At 51.7% G+C, this 19814-nt stretch overlaps 5 protein-coding genes across 5 annotated transcripts; 3 read left to right on the forward strand and 2 right to left on the reverse strand.

Annotated features, from left to right (window-relative positions):
* Positions 1-121: 121 nt before the first annotated feature.
* VE01_06387 (uncharacterized protein) lies at positions 122-3934 on the forward strand. The gene is made up of 5 exons (XM_018275835.2): positions 122-321; positions 373-2031; positions 2081-2286; positions 2340-2432; positions 2491-3934. Exons 1-5 carry the CDS (start codon positions 247-249, stop codon positions 3770-3772), a joined length of 3315 nt encoding a protein of 1104 aa, XP_018128565.1. The 5' UTR covers positions 122-246; the 3' UTR covers positions 3773-3934.
* VE01_06388 (uncharacterized protein) lies at positions 3810-5000 on the reverse strand. The gene is made up of 2 exons (XM_018275836.2): positions 4592-5000; positions 3810-4535 (listed from the first exon to the last, which is right to left on the reverse strand). The coding sequence occupies exons 1-2, from the start codon at positions 4880-4882 to the stop codon at positions 4008-4010; spliced, it is 819 nt and encodes a 272-aa protein (XP_018128566.1). The 5' UTR covers positions 4883-5000; the 3' UTR covers positions 3810-4007.
* Positions 5001-5137: 137 nt separating this feature from the next.
* VE01_06389 (uncharacterized protein) lies at positions 5138-7468 on the forward strand. Its single transcript, XM_018275837.2, has 4 exons — positions 5138-5247; positions 5305-5407; positions 5457-6301; positions 6354-7468. Exons 1-4 carry the CDS (start codon positions 5215-5217, stop codon positions 7350-7352), a joined length of 1980 nt encoding a protein of 659 aa, XP_018128567.1. The 5' UTR covers positions 5138-5214; the 3' UTR covers positions 7353-7468.
* Positions 7385-9492, reverse strand: YVH1 (tyrosine protein phosphatase yvh1). Its single transcript, XM_018275838.2, has 3 exons — positions 8808-9492; positions 8409-8633; positions 7385-8343 (listed from the first exon to the last, which is right to left on the reverse strand). The coding sequence occupies exons 1-3, from the start codon at positions 8930-8932 to the stop codon at positions 7566-7568; spliced, it is 1128 nt and encodes a 375-aa protein (XP_018128624.1). The 5' UTR covers positions 8933-9492; the 3' UTR covers positions 7385-7565.
* A 5500-nt stretch (positions 9493-14992) lies between these two features.
* VE01_06391 (uncharacterized protein) lies at positions 14993-18710 on the forward strand. The gene is made up of 4 exons (XM_018275839.2): positions 14993-15404; positions 15481-16237; positions 16385-17539; positions 17593-18710. Exons 2-4 carry the CDS (start codon positions 15723-15725, stop codon positions 18068-18070), a joined length of 2148 nt encoding a protein of 715 aa, XP_018128623.1. The 5' UTR covers positions 14993-15404; positions 15481-15722; the 3' UTR covers positions 18071-18710.
* The last annotated feature ends 1104 nt before the right edge of the window (positions 18711-19814 follow it).

The following is a 19814-nucleotide window of genomic DNA, read 5'->3' on the forward strand; positions in this document are numbered from 1 at the left end:
ACTGCACATACCATCTCACATTTGAAGTGTCCAGAAGATTCCCTTGCCTTAGGCGCTTCGTCAGCAACGGTGTGTTTTGATAGATTAAGCTAGAGGCGACAACCAAAACTTATCCAAACCGCGCAATGACATCGGCAAACCGGGGTCTAGGCTGATAGTAAGGCTCCGCCAAACACAAGTACCACGACGACCTTTAACCCCCACCAATACTCTACTTCGTTATTATTACGAAAGCACAGAGTAAAGATGGATAACAATGGGCCCCCGCAACCGGGACCTCCGAATAACCCTGATGCCCCTGACAAGGAGGCTATGGACCAGGTCCGTAAGCTCCAATCTCAACAGAATCACCTCACTGACGGCTTATCGTAGATTCGACGACGACGACTCGAGAAGCTAGGAGGGTCAACGACTCCAGATAGAAACGCCTCCCCGGGAGCTGGGCCCTCACGATCAAACTCGCAGTCAGCTACAGACACACCTACACAACCGCAAGTCCTGGCGCCCAGGGCCGCGAAGCCACCGATGGCCACGCCACCACCACCTAGCTCCCAGAGCCCGCTCGACAAATCGAAAGATAAGCCAGCTAGCTCAAGCTCATCTACAACTATTAGGATAGCTCCTGCAGATGCGGCGGGGAAGAGACCGCGGGAAGCATCGGGGGGATTATCAGGCCCGCCGACTCGCAAAGCGACGCCTCAAGCAACAGATGAATCGCCCCAGGACTTTGAGAACAGGGCGCTCAGTACCATATTTCGCGTCACGCTGGAAGGAGAGAACAAAACAGATTCATCGGGCCACAAGCTCACATACCTCCCAGATGTAAGGCAAGAGCTGCAGGATAGCGGAGAGCATGTCGGATTATCCCTCGGTGCACTCGATTCCATATTGATGGAAGTATGCCTGAAGATTCCCCACACCAAGCCCATACTGGAATACTTGCTTCCGTGCTGGAAACGAATTATGAGGTCGAACAGGAGCTTGAGAGGACCAGCTCAGCAAAAAGATGCGATACTGAAAGAAGCTAAGCGGTTGTGCATGAGTAGCTGCATCTTTGCACTGACCATGCCAGAGCTATACGGGCGTGATGAGACGTCATACAAGGACTCCTTAACACCTCACTTTTTGTTGGATCCTGAAGATGATAGAGGCTTGTGCCCCGAGTTCTTGGCTGAAGCTGTTTCCCGGGTCGATGAAGATGAGTCCGTTACACCAATGTTTACAAGTGCTGTCATCAACCTCAGCACTCAGCTGTCGCGAATGACAATGAACGATAACTACAAACCATATGTGCAGGCTCTCAAGAACTTGACTCGTTTCCCAGTTATCACAACTGCAGTTGCAGAAGACCCCGTGTTTCTCATGGCCACCTCCGCACATGGCATAGAACAGCATACTATTCTCGGCCCCTTCTTTCGGATATCGGTTTTGCAGACGGAAGTCACCAAGTCTTACTTTGCATCACCCAAGACCATGGATAAATCCCTCGTTGTTACCTCGCAAAGTGCCCTGCGAATGACGCTTAACAACCACCAGAAAGACCTCTTAGACATAATAAACCAGTTCGTGCGCGCAAGTACGTCTTCGCGGAATCGAACTTTAGACTGGTTTGCTTGGATTGTTAATGCCAACCACAAGCGCAGAGCTATCAGGGTTGATGAGAGGCAGGTCTCATCTGATGGTTTCATGATGAATGTCACTGTGGTATTAGACGGTCTTTGCGAGCCGTTCATGGACTCAACATTTTCCAAGGTGTCCAAGATTGATCCAGACTATTTCAGGCGCAGTCCAAGAATTGATATCAAGGACGAGACGAAGCTCAACTCTGACCAAAAGACATCTGATAAGTTCTACGAGGAGAAGCTAGAAGGAACACCGAACTTCATCACAGAAGTCTTTTTCTTGACAGTGGCTGCTCATCATTACGGCAGTGAAGCCGCCAATAGCAAGCTGAAATCCTTGGACAGGGATATCTCGAGTCTCCAAAAGCAACTAGCAATATATGAGCAAGAGCGCCCGAGATTCTTATCTGTAAGTCTTGAAGTTATATGTTCGAGATAAGTTACTGATGAACAATCAGGACCCCAGGCAGCTTGCTATGATCGAACTAAACGTGAAGAGGTATAATGATATTCTAGAAAAATCGATGCGACTGAGGCATGCGATCGAGGGTGTTCTATTCGACGATGTGATGCAGGCTCGGTCCTTGCAATTTATGAGATACCTTATTGTGTTTATGCTGCGAACTGCTTCAGGCTCCGACTATGTTCCGGGGAAACCATTCTCGTATGTGCTTTGTATGGACTATGGACCACTCGGAATAAACTGACAAATTTCAGATTGCCATTGCCAGAGACCCAACCCGAAGTCTTCAAGAACTATCCGGAGTACATGCTTGATGATATTGTCAGCAACTTTGAGTTCATTTTCAAGTAGGTTGAACACTTTTCCAACATAATCCTAGTTGTGGCGAGCTAACATCGACCACAGCTATCTCTCACAAGTCATTATCTCCACGCAAACAGACGAGATTATTGTGCTCTGTATCAGCTTTCTTCGCAATTCTGAGTACATTAAGAACCCGTCACTTAAATCGGGATTGGTATCGTTGCTTTATCACGGCACAATCCCCGTGTATCACCGACAAAAGGGTGTTCTTGGAGATGCTTTGACGACGGATAAATTTGCGAATGACAATTTATTGCATGCTCTCATCAAGTTCTACATCGAGTCCGAGTTTTCAGGGGCTGCTAACGCATTTTACAACAAATTCAGCATTCGATATGAGATTTTCCAGATCTTCAAATGCATTTGGAGCAACAGTGTATACCGAGAGCGCCTCACGCAAGAAAGCAAGGTCAACACCGAATTCTTCGTTCGCTACGTCAATCTCCTTATTTACGATGCGACGTACCTCCTGGACGAGTGTTTGACCAAGTTCCCCAAGATCCATGATTTGCAGGTTGCTTTGAGTCCTAATGCGGTAGCGTCGTTGTCCGAAGAAGATCGCAAGGCCAAATCAGAGGAATTAAGTCAACTTGAAGGGCAAGCAAAATCATACATGCAGCTGGCAAATGAGACAATCTCCATGATGAAGCTTTTCACTGGCACTTTGAGCGACGCCTTTGCGATGCCTGAAATCGTTCAGCGCTTGGCTGATATGCTGGATTATAACCTGGATACGCTCGTGGGGCCGAAATCTGCCAATCTTAAGGTGGAAGACCCATCAAAGTATTTCTTTACCCCGAAGTCGCTTCTTGCAGAGTTCATCGATATCTACCTGAACCTAAGCCACCAGAAGCGTTTCGTCGAGGCTGTGGCCAGAGATGACCGGTCCTACAAGCCAGCAAACTTTGACAGCGCAACAAGGATTCTAGAGCGGTGGTCTCTGAAATCAAAGGGAGAGCTAGCTGCGTGGATCAAGCTAATCGCCAAATTCAAGGCTGCGAAGGAAATTGAAGATAAGGCCGATGTGGATCTTGGGGAGATTCCCGATGAGTTCTTGGATCCACTGATGGCCACGTTGATGGAAGAACCGGTCATCTTGCCCATTAGCAGAATGACTGTAAATATGAGCACTGTTCGAAGTCTCATGCTGAGTGATGGAATCGATCCATTCAACAGGCAGCCGATTAATATCGATGATGTAGCGCCTGACGAGGATATGAAGGAGAAAATTAAGCTATTTAAGGAGGAGCGAAGGGCGGCGGCGAAGCAGCAAACAATTGAGGACGTTATGGATAAGGACGTTATGGATACATCGGAACCGTAGGTTATGGATCTGGGAACGATGGGTCAGGGGCGCACATAGAGGAGTAAAAGAGGTTTGTTGATTAAGAGCTATCGAGGAATATCAACCTCCCAATAGCACGAAGACCAGCATATAGGAATTAGACTCCCATCACAACATCAAATATATACAATAATCCTCCCATTCAAACGCATGCTTAACTCCCATGCGCCATCGTATCGAAACAAACTGACCCCCGGGATATCATCTTCGCACTCTAACCTACAAACGCTGCCAGCAGAATGATGGTGAGAATAACTGCTAAAATCAACAGAAGCATGCACATCTTCGACCGTGCGTTCTTCTGATACCTCGCTGCGCTCCTGAGCTCTAAATCAGCCCCTCTTGTATCGCTCCTCGTATTCTCCACATTGGCAGCAATCGTATCAAGTTGCTCGCCCTGCTCGCCGACAATATGTGCCACATCTCTGAAGAGTTCATTCAGTTCGCTTACACCCTGCTCGATATTCCTGATCTCCGCCTCACGCTCCACGATCAGCGAATCCTGGAAGTCAACTTCATCCTGCGATGCGAGCCGTAGCTGCTCCTGAGATTGCTGTTGCTGCTGTCCAAAGCTAGGGCTACCTCCTTCGGCGGACGGGGAGGTTGCTTCCTCGAGTGCTGCGCGTGCTGCGGCGGCTGTTGTACGTTCCTTCTCGAGGGCTCGGCGCTGGACGTTTTGGAACTCGGTGAGGGTGGCTTGGAACTCGCGGGAGAGCTTCTGTTGGGTGTATTTTTGCGACGGCTGTGTAGAATTAGTAAATATACTTGCTGATGGTTGAATTTGAGGCAATATCATACGCTGACGTCCTCCCAGGACTGAATCCTCTTGACACCCTCTCCAATGTTCTTGAAGTCTTCCGTAGTCTCCTCCAATAGATCGTGTACTCGTTCCCGTACTCGTTCGGTGTCCCTCTTTGTGCCTAGTAAGGCAACTTGATTCGAAAGTCGAGAGATGTTGCCGGTGAGTGTGAAGAGCTTGTTCATCAGGTCCTGCGACAACTTGGAGAACTCGGGATCGTCGGTATAGGCATCACCGGAGCGCATGGTTGTTGGCTGCGACTCCAGCGATGATAGCTGATCAAACGACATATTTGCTGCTCAGACAGTTGCGATTTATGTGGTAGAAAGGTACAGTAGTTGAGTCGTTTTCTAGATGCTGTGAAGCCTTGATGTGTATGAGCGAAGCACCGTCAGGTCGTCATCGCCATGACCTTGATGGCGATAACAGGCGGCCGCCAAGCTATAGCGTTGCAGGAATAGGTCCCGTGGCTGGAACATCCCGGTCTCCAAGCGGCCGCATTAATCCGTCGCGAACCAACTATTTGTTTAGAGCTTCCATATCAACACAGCAACCCAAATGCAAGGCACACACCAGTTTTAATATCTGCCACTTATTTGGTGACGGCGCGTTCACATCGACTATGGCAGCGACAGCTAGGATTCGTCCGTATAAGGTATGTTAAATGGGCGCATATTCCCAACGTAAATCCCAAGCTAACTCTGCTCTGTAGGACTTTCTTACGCCCGCCCTCCATAGACGCTTCACCAGAGCAGCTGCCACATTACTGGCAGTATGCTACGCAGAATCACTCCTTCTGGGCGAATGGAACTCATGTTAGTATATACTACTTCGAACCCAAGAATTATACCTAATTATACCTAGTTCTATGGTCCTGGTTCCCTCTCGGACGAGCTGGTTTCCGAACAGGACTTCTTTTCATCAGCGCATTCTCCATCTTCGTCTTACGAGTCGCACAGCTACACGTTGGCCAAAGGACATCAAACTCAGGAATAGCGACATTTAGAGAATACGCTTTCAGGTACCAGACCATACAGACGACGGGATGGTACCTATTCTCGGCCTGGATCTTCAGCGAAGTATTCATTTACTCCGCACCGAGAAGCGCCAGCATCGTGTGGATCACCGAGGGGAAAAACAATGAACGGTCGCGGCTGAATGAAAGGCCAATATATATTATGGCCTTCTTCCTCGTTCTCGCCGTTGTGCAATCCGCAATCCACCTTGCATACGATTACGATCGCGTGGACTTGCCTGCTATAAAGACTGCAAAGAAAGACAATGCAGCTAAGCCGGAACAGGGCTCGACCGAATCCGTTGCCCCATCCACGAAGATTCGAGATTCGTTGCCGGGAATAGTGGCCAAGTCCTTCGGTCGTGTCCTAATTATGACGATTCTGATGCCGTTCGTATACTCAATATTTATCAGGCACACCGCTTGGAAATACACCCTTGGCTTCGCAAAGATTTTCTGGAATCTACCAAAGACAACGTCCCTTCCAACTGTCAGCCCTTTCCACTGGACAGTCTTGGGAAGGACATTATATGGCGGAGTGCTGCTTGTACTGCTGTGGGAGATAGGAAACAGGGTGTTTTCAACCTATGTGGCTGAGGGTCCGCTCAAGAATGAGAGGCCTATCACATACGAGTCAAAAGATCCTAATGGAAGTCTCCTGACTGGCCTAAAGGGAAAGAAGCTGCAAACCAGGGTAGGTTATAGGCTAGTTTCTATTTTAAGGTGATGTGCTAACACATAACTAGGCATTTGCATTCTGGGAGCTCGTATTAATCGCCGAGCGTTATCAAGGACGAAGAAAGGTCATATTTGAAGATATCGACCGAAAAGGGGGATCGACATGGTCACAGATACTGACAGCATGTACCGAGACCATAACGTCGATGGACACGCGTGTGGAGACACTCGATCCAGCATCAGCCCCCACGGAACACATCGATATCAAACCCAGCCGGACTCCTCAGATCGTGAGTATGCTCAATGGTAGCGACAAACCTGCGAAGCCGGAAGAGCCAATCCCGACGTTGCCCAGACTCACGGGCGACATTCAAAAAGAGAACATCTGGAATGCCCCGCCGCAGCCAAAGACTACAGCAGAGCGTATCGCGAAAAGCTCGGCTGCCTTGGCCTCAGAATACGGCAACACCCCCACATCACCTATTAGTGTCGATGGCCGCAGGCTGCTTACACAGGCCACATCCAAGGTCTTAACACCCGAGCAGCAACAGGCCCTTACCCCACAAGGCATCTGGGTCGCCTTGTCACCATACGTGACGCAGTTCCTACAGAGCCCCTTGGGCTGGCCGTTCCGTCAAGAGTTCAGGCGCCGCATCGCGGCTGTAGTGCTTGGGCAACCCTACGGTGATGCGGGTATCATTCTGGATTCGATAGAAGCCTTGAATCTCTTCGCCGTCGCCAGCTTGAAGGAGGATATTTACGGAAACGTCCAGAAGGATGTCCCTGATATCATCAGGATGCTCACGAAGAGCCTTGTGTCGCTGGAGGCAATGAGGAAGAGCTTTGGCGTCCACTGGACGGATGTTTCGGGGGATATCGAGAGCCCGGAGGTGGATCTCGTTGTGGGAGGGCTGAGGGGGGCGCTACAGGACATTATTGGGGCATTTGGGGAGTATTTTGATGATATGAAGATGAATAGAGCGGATGTGCGGGCCGCGAAGGAGGCTGCAAAGGCGCCAGAGCCACAGAGGCCGGCGGAGATGCAAGAGGCGAGGAAAAGGAAGTAAAGCGGAAACGGAAATCATGAAACATGTATAACATGGCTTGTATGCTAAACGGAGGATACCACCAATAACTTGGCCCTACATAATAGCTCTTATGGTATGAAAAGCAATTGCTGTCATCCCGTAGCCTTCATTGTGAATCCGATTTCATTTCCTTCCATAACCCCTTCTCATGTACTCAACCAGGTATACGTTTCCCCAACACTAACCAATGCTCTATAAATTCCCATCCCTAGGAGGCGGCACCCTCATCCCAGGCGGCATCCTGACACCTGCCGCCTGTGCGCCTCTCCCCCTTTCCACCGTCGGACTCAACAAATCCACACGCCCCTTCTGCACCGCAAACGCCGGCGTAACCCACACGCCACAACTACACTTCAACCCCTTCCAATTCCACCTCCCCACCAGCGCCTCACACTTCAAATTCGGGCACAGCAGACGGCCTTCCAGCTCGCCCGTCTCAAGCGCGGGACGCATCCACGACAGCGCTTGGAGGAAGAAGTGGCCGCATGCCACACTACTCGAGGACGCCGCAGCGGCATCGGGGTTGGGGAGCGGAAGAGCTGCAGTGGAGGAAATTTTGTCTTCTTCTTTTGGGGCCTTGGGGTCATGCTCAACGATATACTCCTCCTTCGCGAGCAGCGTCCTGCATCTCCTACAACGCATCGCTTTCGTCGCATCAGCACTATCCGCAACTCCAGACTTAACCTTCTCCTCGTCCTCAAAGCGCAGACGGTCCGGGGCGCGGCCGATAGAAGTGCTCAGCTCGACTTCAGCGGCGTAGAGCCAGCGCTGGTAGATAGGGCTGGCTTCCAGATCGGGGGTGCAGCTGCAGCGTCTCCAGAGGTCGAGTTGCGTCATGAAGCCCGGGTTGGGGTCGGCGTGGGGGCGGGTTTGGCGGACTAGGGAGAGTGCTGAGTAGGGGGTTAGGGAGGGGCGGGTGGCGAGGAGGTAGGCGATGGCGAGGGTTACGGAGCGGGATTTGCCCATTGCGCTGGGGGGTGTTAGAATGGGATTTAGAGACTTCTTGTTAGGAAATGATATGAAATGATGACTTACCAGTGGATCAGAACACCACCACCTCCTGCCAGCGCATCTTTGATAAACTGGACAACTCTTGGAAAATGCTCGATGAGGTTCTCATCGTCCATATCGTCGATTTGGACGTTGCAGTGCGTGTAGTTCTCCCATCCTTTCGTCTCTCTGTAGTTAAACCGCAGCGCGGAGACGATATGTGTTATGCCCGCATCTTTGAGCGTTTGAGGCCGCCGGAGGGCAAATACTCTTGGTCAGGTCAGCAGATGTTCCATAGGTCTGGGCTGATGTACATGAATACGAGGGCAGACAGAGTGAAAAGGGGGAAGGAGTATGGAATAGCCACGTGAGAAGTGAGCACAACAGTAAAGGGGTGGGACTGTTAACTTGAAAATGGATGTATAAAAAGGTATGAGCACCTACCCACTGATGTAAATCTTCTCATCACCAGGAACCTTTGCGATAGACATTTCTATGGCCTTGTTTACTTCCTCTAGTCTTTGCTTCTCTCTAAAGTTGGCGAGCTCTACATCACTTATGCCTTTCATTTCGTCTATAGTTTGGTTGCTGCTCGGGTGCTGCCCCTCTTGTGCCCCTCCTCTGACCTCGGACAAAAATATCTGAACCCCTCTATCGACACGTGACCAAATATTATATATTACACGTGACCGTTATAATTACACTTTCTATTTTCACACTCTACAGCCACCACTGTAAATTACTTGTGGATGCGCCGTACGTGCCTGCCTCGGGCCTTGAATTGAACCCCTCACAACGCCAACTGCCGGTCCGATATGCCAGCGGCTATAGTTGCTGAAAGTGAAAGTATTACGGCACGCGATGATTCTTACCGCTCTTGCATATATCATCTCCCATCAGGCAGGTTATGTGTTCCTTACCATTGCGGAGGAGAGTGGAGAGAGTCTGAACACCCCCCCGTCGTTCTAGAAGTCTCACCCCGCCCGCGCTTAGCCCGCTTTTATAGCCTGAGGCACGGGCAACCAGACCTCGAAAAGAAAGTCGAGGCCCATTCGAGACTCTCAGACTTTCAGCCTTCAGCCGCCCCCTTTCAACCCCACAGGCTCTAAGTGGGACAGACATTGGCACGAAGTATTGTAGATTTGACACCGAGGCCCGCTCGAGCCTACCAAGACCGGAATTTGGATAGTTACGGGAACGGTAACGACAATATGGAACATCAAGTCGGACCGGGAAATGACCGCTTGCCCACTATTGGACCCGCCCCCGACCGCCTTTTCCGTCGTCCCCAGGATGCGTTCCTTCACACCGTTGGACAGGCGGTCGGCCCTTTGTGCTGGCTGGCACGCTGTACCTGGACCCTGGATTTGCCGCCCCTGTCTGCTTCTCTAACCCTCAGAGAGAGAAGCGCATTAGGCATGTAACCATTCCTTTAGCCTACCATAGGGACCCGTTCTGCGGGATACGTTGCTATCGTTCCTCCCGGTGGAATATAAGGACTTCTGCTGGCGTCGCCTCGCAGGGCTGCAAGCTTGGTCATAGCGATATTGCTACTACTCTAGCGGCTCCATCCACTACGATCTTGACACTTCATGATGCCTCGTGAAATGACCAAAGCGTTGTGCATATGGTAATACTTTTCGGGGAGACGGTTCCTACTCATAGCCCCCGCAAGCAATCAATGCATAGATCCTGCGTATGTACGAGCAGGACAGGATGATATGAGAGGAAATTGGTTGCGCCGACGGCCGGGAACCAATAAGGAAGCCCTTTTTCCCATACGTGACGGTGAAGAAACAGCACCTCTACAGCAGGACCGGCAGCGATGCGGGCCCAACGCACCTGCGTCGGACAATTGGACCAATGCCGGGTGGCCCATGAAATGCGAGGGCCATGCAGGTGGCGGTGGGGTCATTTCGCCACGGCCACATGGTTCGGAAATGGCAGACCAGAGAGAGAGGTGTCTGTTGCTGTTGAATTGCTAATTTCTAACTGCTATCTTCGGACTCGCCAAGACTGCCACCCTTCGGCATGAGGGGACTACTGCAACTGCACCGTACTCGTACTACTTGGGCCTGTCTCCGTGGGGTGCCATTCGTCTCAAGCATTTGCATGGAACGGACCACTGTGTAAACCCTTGACGGTGTGGCACTTGTATGGTAAGTATGAGTACTCATACCTGTACTCTCAGTTGTGGAGGTTGCCGTGGGATAAACGGTTGACACTCACCTCAGTATCCACAATGGAAAATCATTAATATGGGAAGTTGCGTGGGCGGCCGCTCACGGATTCCTTACCATGGCACCGCATTGTAGAACTATTCCAAGAAGAGTACGGATGTGCTGCAGCCCTGCAGCGGTTAATCGACGGCTGGCTAAATCCGAGGAGACCAAGATGAAGCTGCAACTCCCCAACCTCGCCTTTGGATCAGATGAGCCTATTCGTCCCACTGGCCACAGAGTGCCGGAGCACACCACGGGCTATCAGGACCATTTGACGGCTTTCACAGATGATGCACATGGGTTGAATCTTGCTGGTTGGGTGTGACGCAGCTACTGAGCGCCATCCATGCTGTTTGACGTCGTGCTTACCACGCCGCGGAGGTGCGGTTGAGCAACGCGAGATCCCAGTCCGTTGGCGTCGTTAGTGGCCCTACACAGTTTGAGGGGGGACCTGTATCTTTTCCCAGCAAAGAGGAACGCAGCGGAGGTTAAGCAACTACGGAGCACGGTACTCCTCGTTGCAGTTCCAGAATAATTACAGTGATGGAGCAAAGCGGCAAATTGTTCTTATTCAGTGAGCCTGACATGGTTTTGCTTGACTCAAGACTACAGGTTTTGTCCCGCTTTGCTGTCTCATTTTCACACATGGCGAGTCACGTCGTGGGCATGCTGAACGTTCCACCTACTTGATTTGGCACCCATGGAGAAGCTTCATCAAGCATTGGCCTCACTACGCGGGAGCCGGGACGGAATGCTGCATCTGCAACCCCACATGCACATCGCCAGAAGAGGTTGGCAATCCGAGCAAGGATGCTTTGGACTGACTGGTTTCTCGCAGCCGTTTCGACGGGCACGAGTTTATATTAAGGTAGGGAATAAGTGATAGAAGGGGAGCGGTGGTTGGCGATCGAAATGGTTCACACCCCGAGTGATACCGTGCATGTTGACATCTCGAAACCCCCAAACTTCATCAGATAAAGACGTTACAAACCCCCAAGGCAGCCGGGTTGGGCACGCGGAGCAATACTTGACGTACATGCCGTGCTTGGACATACATGCCATGTGCATATCATGTTCTTGGTGGACATGCGCTGGCAATCTGCAATCTGAGGGCACACCCAGTCTGCTCGCTCCCTTTCAGGACTGGTCCGGTTGTCGGAATCGTGTTCCATGGGGCGCTCTTCAGAGTTGGAAGTTTTACGAAGCCAGAGTGATAGCGGCGAACGGCCAACCTTCTGGAGAAATGAGGCCAGATTGAAATGAGTCTCCTCGGAGCTCGTACACTTCGTGAATGCGGCTTGCTTAGTGTATAACCCTGTCTGATCTGTGCGAATGCTATTGTATGGATCGCCTTCACAGAACTGGACACAGACCTTGCGGGGAAGTGAGCTGAACCAACCCTTATGGATTTGGCTCTCAGGTGTCGCTAGAACCGCGAGTGATTGTTCTTATCCAATGAGTCGTGAATAGCGATACTCCTCAGCTCATCGCTTGCAGCTGAAAGCGCGCCTTACCGAGCTTGACACGGAAATGGCGAACTACCGGGAATCTATAAGCTGGAGCATGCGCCAAGTATCGCAAGCTGAGACTGATCAGCCTTGTAGAGAGGGGACTGTGACCAGCTGTGATGAGCTCTCTCAAGCTTGTTCCACTACCGCAAGTTGGAAAGTTGTACTGTGTACTCCGTACTCCGTGCACCAGACCAGTTCGCCATGTATATTCGCCCATTCGACGCACACAACAGCTCATCTCGAAGGTGTGTGCATACACAACGCGTAAGGCGCGGCGCAGTAGCGCCGCGAGAGCCAGTGGGCTGCGCGGAACAAGTGCAATACTGCAGATTACGTGGGACCGCCAAAGGTGGCGCAGCCGGTTTCGCTCATCTCACGATAGTGTACCCAAAGCGAGAAACGCGGGGAAGTGTGATGAAGGGGTCGCGCTACCTGAGGAGGAGTAGGGGTTCAACGGGAGGGGAGGCACACGTTGTGGAGTTGCATTCCGCCCGCTGCTTCCAACGAACACGCTTTGGACGGGAACATACTGGACGGCACAGTATAGTACAGTGCACGCACTCACTACTCATAGGCCATTTTGCCACCCCGTCCTCATCCCAGCGAAGCTGTGAGTTACAGATCACCTTGCCATTCTAGGCGCGGAAGTTGAATCCACAAAGTTACCAGGCGTTTCTGAGACACGGCAGAGCCAGCCATTTGGTGTGTGTGGCATCAAAAGCCTGGTTGGCGGCAACCACACCATCGCCAAGATAGTAAGCTTGTGGACAGCAAGGAGGGGCAAGCTCAGACGCCTGTCCCACAGGGCTTTGCACGTTTACGTTGTACCCAACAACAGGCCCGTTTTTACCAGACACGGCAGAGTTGGGACGGCTGAGAGTGCTGGATCGACAAAAAGGAAGTTGAACTTGAAATTAAACCCGGCCACCCGCAACATGTTATCAGTAGCAGTGTGGGGTGATTGGTAACAGAAGCCGTCTTGTCTTGTCGACTCCAGCAAAGAAGAAGAAGGACGTATAATTCTTGTGCGAATACTGCGGAAATCAGAATATCCGACAAATGGCGTGCCCCACGCGCGCATGTCTAGTATACTGCACTATATTACTACTCGTACCTCTCGCCGGGAGGATACTTGTCCCGGACTTCGCATAGGGCCAAGTAGGGCTGAAGGATTTCAAGCCCGTCAAAACCATCCGCTTATCATCCGAACCCGCCGCCCGCCTGGCCGTCCGTCCGTCCCGCATACGATGTAGTCAGCAACCAGCAACGCTTCAGCAACGCTTGACCACATCCAATCACTAAATGCAACCGTGCTGTAACGAACAGGAAAATGCCCAGCCAGCTAAAGGAACGGAGCCATATCCCGGGCTTTGCATGGGCCACTCGGGCGGGAAGGAAAAAGGAAGAAAAAAAGGAAGCACATCAAAGGCCGTGGTTGAGAACGTGGTGATGGGATGAGCAGTCGAATACCCAGAATCAGGTTTAATGGGCTCCATCAGTGGCTAGCAGTGCACAGCACCGTTTTGCCCAGTACAAGCCACTCTCCAGGGCCCTCTCTCACTGCCTTGCCGCGCGCATAAATACACGAGCGAACATCCTGTTTCACTAACAATAGATCGACCTTCAGCTCTTCCCTTTAGGCCCTTGACTCCGGCGAGCAGAGGGGAGAACTGTGCAAGAAGTGGACGCAAGACAGTGGAATCAGTGGAAACTGCCGGATATATCCGTCTTCTTGGCCTGATCTCTTTAGCTACCACTCCGAGCCAACCAACCATAGCCCCCGCTCGACTACTGCTACATAGGACTGTGCAGTGCTGTACACAGTAAGTTACCCTGTTCGTACTGGTACGATTGATCCTAAGGATATGCAGTCAGCACTCTTCTCACTTCCCACAGTCGACCATGACTTCAGGACGAGGGATTCAGTGAGGAAAAAAGACGATAGCTGGGCGATCTTCGACATGAGCCCCGCTGTCGTCAAGTTCTGAGCTCAGAGACTGCCTCGGCCAATATTATCCATGTTGCCCATTTAACCTCTGGTTGCTCCTTCTTGTTGCGGACGGGCGTGCGAACAGACGTTCTCCCGCGACGCTTTCCAGAATGGACCCCGACTATGACAAAGCGCTAGGTCACTTACGTCGGCGCACAATCGTCTTACTTTTGATGGTGGATACTGATTGTATGCTTGTACTGGAGTACTCGCGCTGAGGCGCAGGACCACGTACATACTCGTGTACATACTATACTATGCCATACTGTACGGAGCGAAGGGCAGTTTTACATATTGGAGGGAAGAGGGTAGGAAGGCAGTGGGCACAGTACAGGGCGAAGGAGCCGTGAGCTGCACTTCGTTCCTGCCCCAGAAACCATTGTCTCTACGCCTGAGTAACTTCTCAGACATGCGGTCCAGCGTACGCTGCAGTACTGTACTCCGCAAGTACGTACATACATCATCCACTTACCCAGCTACAGAACTCTCGGTACAGTACTAGTAATACTATTGCCTTGCCAAGCAGCGATGGCAGCACTTGGAGGGCGCTACTGTTACTACTGTTACTGCCACCACTCTTACTATACTACTTACTAGTAGTAAACTGTACACAATTACAGTACTACAAGGACCATTCTGCGACTATTCTAGTACAAAGGCACGAAGGGACCAGGGGACGGCACCACCACTCCCACTACTCCCACTACTCCCACTACACCTCAGTTCAATGTTGTAGTATCTCCACTTCGCTTCCTTTCCTTCTCCTCCCCCCATTCCCTTTCCCCACCTCTACTTACCTCCCTACTACCCCCCCTACACCCTCTCCTCGCCTCTCTCCTCTCCTCTCCCTCCTCCTCCCCTACCCCCCTTACCCTACCCCCTCACCACCAAACACCACCCCCTCCCTCCCTCCTCCACCTCCACCCCTACACACAATCATATACCATGTTCAAAATGCACTCTCAAGGTGGTTATACTTAGCCCTGATTATATTATATCCCTACGCACGCCGTTCTTTGGGGGTCAAACTTGAGTACTGTACTCGTCAAACTTCCCTTACTATTGCTCTTATTACTCTTATTCCTCCCCCCCCCCCGTTTGCCTCATTGTCTGCCTCATATACCACCTAAAACTACCTATTCCAGTACTATACGACTATACGGCCCTTTTACTCCATCTCCACACTCCTACAAATCCCCTATTCTACCCCCGTCTCAAACTATCTCAGTGCCACTGTGGAAACCCTGAGACATTTGGGGCGAGGTTCCGATTTCTGATACCTATTGTCACCCTATCGCCGAAGTACCGAACCCCTACGGTACCGTCCCGCCGACCCTCCCATTTTCAGCCTTCTCCAAAACAACCTCGACAAGGCGGCTGATGAAATGACATAGACATCAGGCTAACTCGTCGCCCCATAGACGGGACTATTCACTTCATTTCGCATCGCCTTACTTATTCCTTGCCTCTTTTTTTACGTTTATGCCTTCTGGATATATATACAATTCATGGTTCGTGCTCTCTCGGTCAGTCCGTGAATTGTCGCCACTCTGGAATAGGAGACGCGCCAGCCTCCTCCGCCGCCTCCACATGCTGCACAGTTCAGCTCGTGGCAAAGAAAAGACGTACGATCATCATGGACATCCCTCGCTATGCGTCGGCGCATCGCTCGGCATTTGCGCTGCCCGAAATATACATACAGACCTCGAATCCGTCCGAGAGGAAGGCCATGACAATTCGATCAAGCCCTAACACCCTGGGATCCTCTCCACCCTCCTCTGCCAGCCCTATGTCGATACCGAATGCGCGGGACGACGACTCGCCGCCGCCACCATTACCGCCACCGCGGTACGTCAATCATGAGCGAGAAGGAGGGAGTGGGGCGAGGACAGTTGACCCGGGTTGGGAATGGAGCAATTCAAGAGAAGAGCATGGTTGGGGGAAACCATCTTCTGTAAAATCGGGTTCGAGTTTATACGGAAGCTTTGCGGGCTATGGGAACGGCATCATGGACGCTGTTGAATATCGCCGTGGGAGCTCTGCCTCTACCATAAAATCCATATCTGGAGTCGACTCATACAATAGCTCGTGCCCGAAGGTGGACGAGGGCTATGCAAGCCTTTCTACGTGCGGAAGCATAGGCTCTACCAAGTAAGTTAATGGGATTTCTTGCGCGTTGGTTTGGCTATGCTGTTATGAAAATGGATTAGCGGCAGCGTCAAGTTCATGTGTTAAGCTTCATGGACTGTGGGACTATTGAAATACCCGAGAACTTTGCTAATATTGGTGGTTCTATAGTTCGAGGCATGAAGATTCGATACCTGGGAGACCTGGCTTCCAAAGTTCAGTACACGAGAAATACCGGAGCAATACACAGACATATGACAAATCCGTACTACAGAAGCTCAACTCGAGAAGGGGAGGCGATATTTCAACATCCCCCCGAAGTTACGGAAGGGCACCTTTCAGCAAATCTTTCAACGATAGCGTGCCATCGTCGCCGTTGGGCCAGAAGCATGGGCTGTCCCACCAGAAGCCTTTATCTCTGCCAGCAATGAACTCGAAACTCAGTCCCTTGGAAAGTCCAATTTCTAGGTGGGCGAGTGGAGGTTCAGCACCCAATGCACCACTTGGTATGCGTAATGGGGGTCAATATGGATATAGGTCACCAAGCGAGCGGGACGATATGGAGCAATCTCCACGGCCATATAGCAGACAAACGACCCACGATTTTGACGACGCTTCCAGTACGGTTAGCTATTCATATCAAGGCAGCCACTACACGGATAATGAGTCCGACTTCCCCATGGAGGAGACCGGTTTCCAACGCCTTCATATCGACGACGGGATGAGGCGATCGGATGGGCAACCACTGAGCGCTGCTGCTGGACAGAAGCGGAGGGCGTCCTCGCCTCCCCTTGACGACGGACCACCATTACTTCATACGGCTACAAGCTTGAGTGATTTGTATAGGAGGAGGGAGCAAGCCTCCCGTGCCTCGCCAGCTCCGCGGAATCATTCCAACCACGGATCTATTTCTTCGTCTACCTCTGGGCCTCGAAGCGCATCTTTAAATTCTGTTCCCTCGCTAGCTGCTAGCAGCATGAGCACTGTTGATTCTTACGGCCGACTGTCTCCAGGGGGTCGTTCTCCTGGCGCTATTTCTCCTCGTGGATATTCTACTGATACCTATTACCCTGGCGCTGTTTCTCCCCGCACGATGGACGGCCATGATTCGCCCTTCTCTATGTCGCTGGCTGCTACTAGCGCGACTCTCGAGCACCCAAGACTCCCCCACAGGGCTATCCCTGATTCGAGGCCTATTGTCTCTGCGCATAAGACTCTGGATACCATCAACCAGCCAAAAAATGGCATCCTGAAGGTCCAAAGCGGATATGTGTGCGACTGCTGTCCCAAGAAGCCCAAAAAGTTCGACACGGAGGAAGCACTAGCGTAAGTTCCAAACCCCTTATTTTCCGTCATATTATGTACTAATTCGTTCCCAGCGCCCACGAGTCCGAGAAGCAGTACGAATGCGCATACTGCAAGAACCGCTTCAAGAACAAAAATGAAGCCGAGCGCCACCAAAACTCCCTTCACCTCCGCCGCCACTCCTGGTCCTGCGCCGCGCTCACGGGCTACGTAGACGCTTTCCATACCTCTCCCACCGCGCCCAACGACGCCGACACCTGCGGCTACTGCGGCGACGAGTTCGCGCGCAGCGGGACGGGGATCCTGGGGAATGGACAGGAGGGCAAGGTGCCGACGGAGCGGGATTGGGAGGCCAGGATCCAGCATCTGGTTGATTTGCATAAATTCCGCGAATGCAATCATACGAAGAAGTTCTTTCGCGCGGATCACTTTAGGCAGCATCTTAAGCATAGCCATGCGGGGACGAGCGGAAAGTGGACGAATATGCTGGAGAATGCGTGTATGAAGGATGAGCCGCTGCCGGTGGCGAGGATCAATGAGGAGGATGAATAACAGAAACAATGGTAGATGAGACAGACGGACACGGACCAGACCAAAAAGATCGGACCGAAATTTATAGGGGAAGACAATTTTTCACAGGGTGAGAATGCTAGGGGCAATGGTTTTGCGGCATACAGAACAGGGAGATTCATTCATATTTGGAGTTATTTTATGATGTCTTTTGGTTAGCATCTCATCTACGAAGCACAGCAGCTTCTTAACGAACGAACGAACGAACGAATATTGCATATACTGGAGCATGTTATATGGGAAACCTTGCTTGTTTTGAGCAGGGAAGGGGGGGGGGCTATTTGGATTAAAAGAGCGCGCGGTTTTGCGCTGGGAGTCAGTCGAAGGGTGATTAATCCAGGGGAGGGTTATGAGAAGGTTATACACTTTGGAGGGTGATATAGGCAGTGACGCACGTGGTGCTGGGAAAGAAGCACTGGGCATGAGGGATGAGAAGGGCATGGCTGCCAAGGGGGTTGGTCAGCGAAGGATGAATATATGGATGGATAGATAATGAGAGGGGGGATCGAGAAACCTCCTCCCTCAATCATGCCATTTTACACTGCCCATTTACAGCACCATGTTTCAAGAGGCTGCCTCCCATGTGACCATTGAACAAAATGAGACCCCCATATGACCGGAAGAGAATGGCATTCTATTACACATCCACCCCCAAATAAACGTATTAAGAAACCAGTCCCTCAGCCCTGTATCAAGGAACCCGGAACCCCGAAGCCCCACCTCTTCTCCTGATCCCCTGAAGCCCGATGAAGTGGGTAGGGCAGATACACCGAGTATCGATCCGCAATAAAGCCGTTATTAGCAAGGATTCCTTCTTTTTCGGTTTCTAAACCCCCCGGCAGATGGGGGCTCCGTTTGTTCCATTCCTTCCATGAGATGAGATGAGCCTTACAACCCCACCCATCTCCGGACTACCGAACTCCCCTAATCCCTTATTTGCCCCGCCAAAAACCGGCATTGTGTCGTCACCGAGCCGCCGGGCGGGATAACTTTTGCACCGGCTGCCGCCAATGGGGGTGCGTAACTGCTACAAGCACTCCTTGCCGCTGGGTGGGGGATAAGCATATCTGCCCTCCTATGGTGATCTTCCCCCCCTTATAACAAAGGTCGCCTGGGATCTACGTTCAGATCGTCTGTGAGGGAGTTGAGGAGAGATGCTGTAGGATAGACTACCGAGGCTGGTTGGTGGCGTAACGGCGGAGGGATGGGATAGTAAGCACTAAGCTCGGGTGTGGCTCGAGCGCGAGGAGGCGTCAGCCACGATGGGGAAGGGCAGGGCGCGAGTGGTGGAGGGAGGAAAGTTATGACTGATGCTGTGGCGTGGCGGCTTATGGTCGTGGGTGATGCGGACGGAGGGATGGAGGGGTGATCGAGGAATTCCGGATCAGCGCTGATAGAAGGAGTAGGGCTGGATCGAGAGAGGGTAAGCGTCCCGTTGGCCCCTAACCGTATTCTGGTAATTTTGCGTGTTCGAGATCATCTGGGGTGGGCATTGGTTGCAAGGCTCCTTCCCTGGGTCGTTCGCCGACTTCCAGAATAGTTCAAGTCAGATTTCTCACTTTAGGATGGTCCCATCCCGCGTCTAGTTTGGGGAAAGTATCTTCCATGGCCGTGGTACGAGAACAGTACATGATTCCACCGGTATTTGCCCGCCATCCCAGTCCTGGTAAAGGATGCCACGGCGCTCGACATGCAGTCAGCAGAGTGCTGACAGCCTTCTACCACC

The sequence above is a fragment of the Pseudogymnoascus verrucosus genome (assembly GCF_001662655.1).
Source record: "Pseudogymnoascus verrucosus strain UAMH 10579 unplaced genomic scaffold scaffold_35, whole genome shotgun sequence".
NCBI lineage: Eukaryota > Fungi > Ascomycota > Leotiomycetes > Thelebolales > Thelebolaceae > Pseudogymnoascus > Pseudogymnoascus verrucosus.

What these genes read in the sequence shown, in the direction of transcription:
- VE01_06389 (XM_018275837.2), top strand. Translation starts at nt 5,215, where the DNA reads ATGGCAGCGACAGCTAGGATTCGTCCGTATAAG. An exon ending in CTAGGATTCGTCCGTATAAG is followed by an intron (nt 5,248 to 5,304) that starts GTATGTTAAATG and finishes TCTGCTCTGTAG; the next exon opens with GACTTTCTTACGCCCGCCCT. An exon ending in TCTGGGCGAATGGAACTCAT is followed by an intron (nt 5,408 to 5,456) that starts GTTAGTATATAC and finishes AATTATACCTAG; the next exon opens with TTCTATGGTCCTGGTTCCCT.
- VE01_06387 (XM_018275835.2), top strand. Translation starts at nt 247, where the DNA reads ATGGATAACAATGGGCCCCCGCAACCGGGACCTCCGAATAACCCTGAT. An exon ending in ACAAGGAGGCTATGGACCAG is followed by an intron (nt 322 to 372) that starts GTCCGTAAGCTC and finishes GGCTTATCGTAG; the next exon opens with ATTCGACGACGACGACTCGA. An exon ending in AGCGCCCGAGATTCTTATCT is followed by an intron (nt 2,032 to 2,080) that starts GTAAGTCTTGAA and finishes ATGAACAATCAG; the next exon opens with GACCCCAGGCAGCTTGCTAT.
- VE01_06388 (XM_018275836.2), bottom strand. Translation starts at nt 4,882, where the DNA reads ATGTCGTTTGATCAGCTATCATCGCTGGAGTCGCAGCCAACAACCATG. An exon ending in AGTCCTGGGAGGACGTCAGC is followed by an intron (nt 4,536 to 4,591) that starts GTATGATATTGC and finishes AATTCTACACAG; the next exon opens with CCGTCGCAAAAATACACCCA.
- VE01_06391 (XM_018275839.2), top strand. Translation starts at nt 15,723, where the DNA reads ATGGACATCCCTCGCTATGCGTCGGCGCATCGCTCGGCATTTGCGCTG. An exon ending in GGAAGCATAGGCTCTACCAA is followed by an intron (nt 16,238 to 16,384) that starts GTAAGTTAATGG and finishes GTGGTTCTATAG; the next exon opens with TTCGAGGCATGAAGATTCGA. An exon ending in GACACGGAGGAAGCACTAGC is followed by an intron (nt 17,540 to 17,592) that starts GTAAGTTCCAAA and finishes ATTCGTTCCCAG; the next exon opens with CGCCCACGAGTCCGAGAAGC.
- YVH1 (XM_018275838.2), bottom strand. Translation starts at nt 8,932, where the DNA reads ATGAAAGGCATAAGTGATGTAGAGCTCGCCAACTTTAGAGAGAAGCAA. An exon ending in GAGAAGATTTACATCAGTGG is followed by an intron (nt 8,634 to 8,807) that starts GTAGGTGCTCAT and finishes GACCTGACCAAG; the next exon opens with AGTATTTGCCCTCCGGCGGC. An exon ending in GGTGGTGTTCTGATCCACTG is followed by an intron (nt 8,344 to 8,408) that starts GTAAGTCATCAT and finishes AACACCCCCCAG; the next exon opens with CGCAATGGGCAAATCCCGCT.